The sequence below is a fragment of the Manacus vitellinus genome, unplaced genomic scaffold, assembly GCF_001715985.3.
Source record: "Manacus vitellinus isolate BGI_N305 unplaced genomic scaffold, ASM171598v3 scaffold_142_pilon, whole genome shotgun sequence".
Lineage (NCBI taxonomy): Eukaryota > Metazoa > Chordata > Aves > Passeriformes > Pipridae > Manacus > Manacus vitellinus.
The window spans coordinates 46,896-50,159 of NW_021939017.1; the positions used below are offsets into that span (position 1 = coordinate 46,896).

The window sequence follows — 3,264 nt, forward strand, 5'->3', positions numbered from 1 at the left end:
ATATATTTATCCACAATTATTGGATAAATATATAAAGATAAACAGCTCGAGGGGGATCTTTTCCTCCCCCAGGTGCCAGATCCAAGTTTGTGCTGCTGTTGGGGGCAGCACAAAGTGAAATGCAGGTTGAAATGTTGGTTTAAACGTGGTGCAGCCTCGTGGTGGGTGCCAAGAGCTGCCCTTTCCCTGCAGGGTTTTGCTCTGGGCAGGGCACTCGAGGTTTTTGTGTCTCCATCACTTCCCACAGCTGTGGTAACTCACAGTGGTGAAGAACATTGACTGTAGATGGTCTTCTTTGCAGCAGAGGTGCAGGTAAAATAACAAATAACAGAGCTGCTCCCAAACTGTTCTCATCTGCAGCCTTAGGCTCTAAAACAAAAACCTCTTTAAAAGCCAAGGGATCAAAGTTTTTCTTGCTGACATTTTTATCTCACCTCATTTGGGTTTCTCCTCAGGATCTCCCCTGGAAGGAAGAGTTGCCTCCAGCAGGCATGGAGCTGGTGACAGACCTGCCCCTGCTGATGCTCAGGTGGCAGAAGGTGCCAGTGCTGGGGTGGAAGGTGCCCAGGACAGAGACTCTGCTGCCCCCAGCCCCAGATGGACCCAGCTGCCAAAAGCTGCTCTGAAACTACCTCAAGAAACCAAAGACACTGTGGGGAGTGAGGGACTGACCCAGCAGCCTGGAGGGGATGGGGATGGTTCCCTGGGGCCAGGCAGGGATCTGCTGCTGCCTCCTCCCTCTGCTGCAGCCACGGGGCCACCAGGACCTCAGTCCTGCTGCTGCCAGAGCCCAGGGCAGAGCCAGGGGCCAGAGAGCCTCAGGGGGCCTGGCCCTGCCTCACAAGGGGAAGGACTTGAGGGGCCAGCTGTGCCCGTGGAGGGCAGAGCTGAAGCCAGGCAGGGCTGGGTGCCGGCGGGTGGCAAAGCTGGTCGGCGCGGCGTGGGGGCAGCTGGCACAGCCTGCCCTGGGGACGTTCCCCCCGAGGGCAGAACGGAGGGGAGGGCAAACAGCTGCCTCCAGGGGCATCAGCATCCCCAGCAGCCGGAGCCCAGGGCGGTGCCAGCCCTGGAGGAGCAGCAGCAGAAGGTCACCGAGGCCACCGTGTGTGCCAAGAACAGCAAGGTCAGCTCCACCGGGGAGAAGGTCGTGCTCTGGACCAGGTACTGCTGCCTGCCCTGCCCTTCCTGCCTTCAGCTCTCACACTGCAGAGGATCCTTTCTTTTCCTGTTGTATTCCCATTTTCTGGCTGTGTCCTGCCCCCTCTTGTTCAGTGTTCCTGCCTCGTTTCCTCCGACCACAGTCCAGCAGAGCTCGGTCCTCCCCTGTTACTGGAGCACTTCAGCCTGGGAAAGGATCTTTTTTCTCCTTCAAAAAACAACTTAAAACAGCTGAAAACACAAAAAAACCCTAAAGGCAGCTCTGCTTAGAGATGGGTCCTGTGAGGGGAGGTGGCAGGAGGGGTGAAGGGATCCCTCACCCAGGGATTGTTCTCCTGAACCGGGAACAGGCTTCGTGTGGGGAAGGGGGAGCTGGAATTCCATCGCTGGTTTTTTGGGCTGTTTTACAGCTGCTTGTTTTGCAGGGAGGCTGACAGGGTCATCCTCACCACCTGCCAGGAGAAAGGAGCCCACCTGGACACCTTCCATGCCATCTCCCAGAAACTGGGCAACAAGACGGCGAGTGAGGTGAGGGCTTGGCTGGGAGAGCTCCCAGGGGATGGGGAGGGGGCTGGAAAGGCATGAAAGGTGGGGGGAGGGTGCTGTTCATACAAAGCCTCCCTCCCAAACTTAAATTTGATGAAAAAAATCATCCCAACTGCAAATAAAAAAAAAAAAATCAAAACCAAAACAAACCCTGGAGCCAGAAATCCTGAGGTGTTTGAGCCTCCCGTTTGGGACCAGGGTTGTTTCAGTGGCTGCTGCTCAGGTCTTCAGCCTCCTCCTCCATAAAGAATCTGCCTGGTTTTGCCTCTGAACCTTCCCAAACTGCCAGATTTTACCTGCAAATCAGTAGAATGTAACTGTTCTTCCAGAGAGAACAACCACCTGCTGCTCTTGCATTTCTCTTTTCCTTTATGACCGAACCTCGCATGAAATGTCTCTGTGGTATTTTTATATATATATATTTTAAAACACTACAAAACACCCCGGGCTTTGAAACAGGGAATCCCAGTCCTGTGACACCTCTCAGGCCACTGCTCACGTTGGATTCCCCTCGTCCCTCAGGTGTCCCACAGGTTCAGGGAGCTGATGAGGCTCTTCCACACATCCTGCGACGGGAGCTCCGAGGATGAGGAGGATGCAACAAGTACCAGCAACACGGACCAGCTGTCAGATAAAGACCTCCTGCTCTCTGAGGAAGAACCTGATGACTGAGGTGATAAACTACTGACCTGCCCCAGAAGAAGTTTGTTTGGTTTTTTGCCAGTTTGCTGCTAGACAGGTGCTGTGGGAAAACGTTTGCACAGGTATTATGACAGCACCTTCCCGGGTTTTTGTTCACTTTCCTGCTCCACTTCTGATGAGCTGCACTGCCAGCCTGCACCAAACTGGAGGCACCAAGCCAGGTGTCGGGGTGAGAATGTTCTCCAGAACCTCCCTGGGGAGCTTCAGCAGAGAAACAGCAGAGCTGGGGCTCAGGGACACTCGCCTGGCCTGGGAGGGAAGGTTGGGCACAGCAGCTTTGGACCAGAACGTGTAAATATTGTACCCTAAGATGTCAGTTTTCTCGTGGAAAGAACACAGGACTTTTTCTAAGTTCTCCCCTTGTGTTGATTGTATGTGAGAAAGTTACAGTCTGAGCTCTCTTATTTATTGTGTGGGTTTATTTGAGTGGGGCAGAGCAAATCCACTTTGCACAGTTATAAAAAAACAAACAAACAACCCCAAACATACAAAAACAGCCCCCCCAAAAGCAGCTTTCCTCCTCTACAACACAGCTGTGAGTAGCTGGAGAATTTAAGCCAGCCTTTGTAAGGGGACTTTGGTGAAATGAGAAGGAAGCAGCAGCTGGAGCGTCCCCAAAGCCGTTCCCTTGATTCCCAAAGTGACCTTAAAGAGGCTCCCACTCCCTCTGTCCCCGGGAATAGAGGTGGGTTAGTCTGAATCCCCCTCCTCCTCGGAGCCATCCCCCCCAAAGCCCGTTTCATAGCACTGGGACAGAGTCCTCAGCTCCTCCAGGGCCTGCTGGAAGTCGTCCTGTTCCAGCCCGGCCGTGAAGAAGCTGCTCCAGCGCCGCACGTTCCGCGCCCGCAGGTCCCGCCA

At 54.1% G+C, this 3,264-nt stretch overlaps 2 protein-coding genes across 2 annotated transcripts in view; one reads left to right on the forward strand and one right to left on the reverse strand.

Moving 5' to 3' along the window:
• GON4L (gon-4 like) overlaps positions 1-2,801 on the forward strand; it is a 32,261-nt gene extending 29,460 nt beyond the window's left edge. Inside the window, 3 exon segments of the mRNA XM_029958146.1 lie at positions 456-1,161; positions 1,584-1,686; positions 2,227-2,801. Of these exon segments, the coding sequence (XP_029814006.1) occupies positions 456-1,161; positions 1,584-1,686; positions 2,227-2,376 (959 nt within the window). The 3' untranslated portion in view covers positions 2,377-2,801.
• MSTO1 (misato mitochondrial distribution and morphology regulator 1) overlaps positions 2,791-3,264 on the reverse strand; it is a gene marked incomplete at its 5' end in the record, with an annotated part of 4,333 nt that continues 3,859 nt past the window's right edge. Inside the window, one exon of the mRNA XM_029958147.1 lies at positions 2,791-3,264. Within this exon, the coding sequence (XP_029814007.1) occupies positions 3,097-3,264 (168 nt within the window).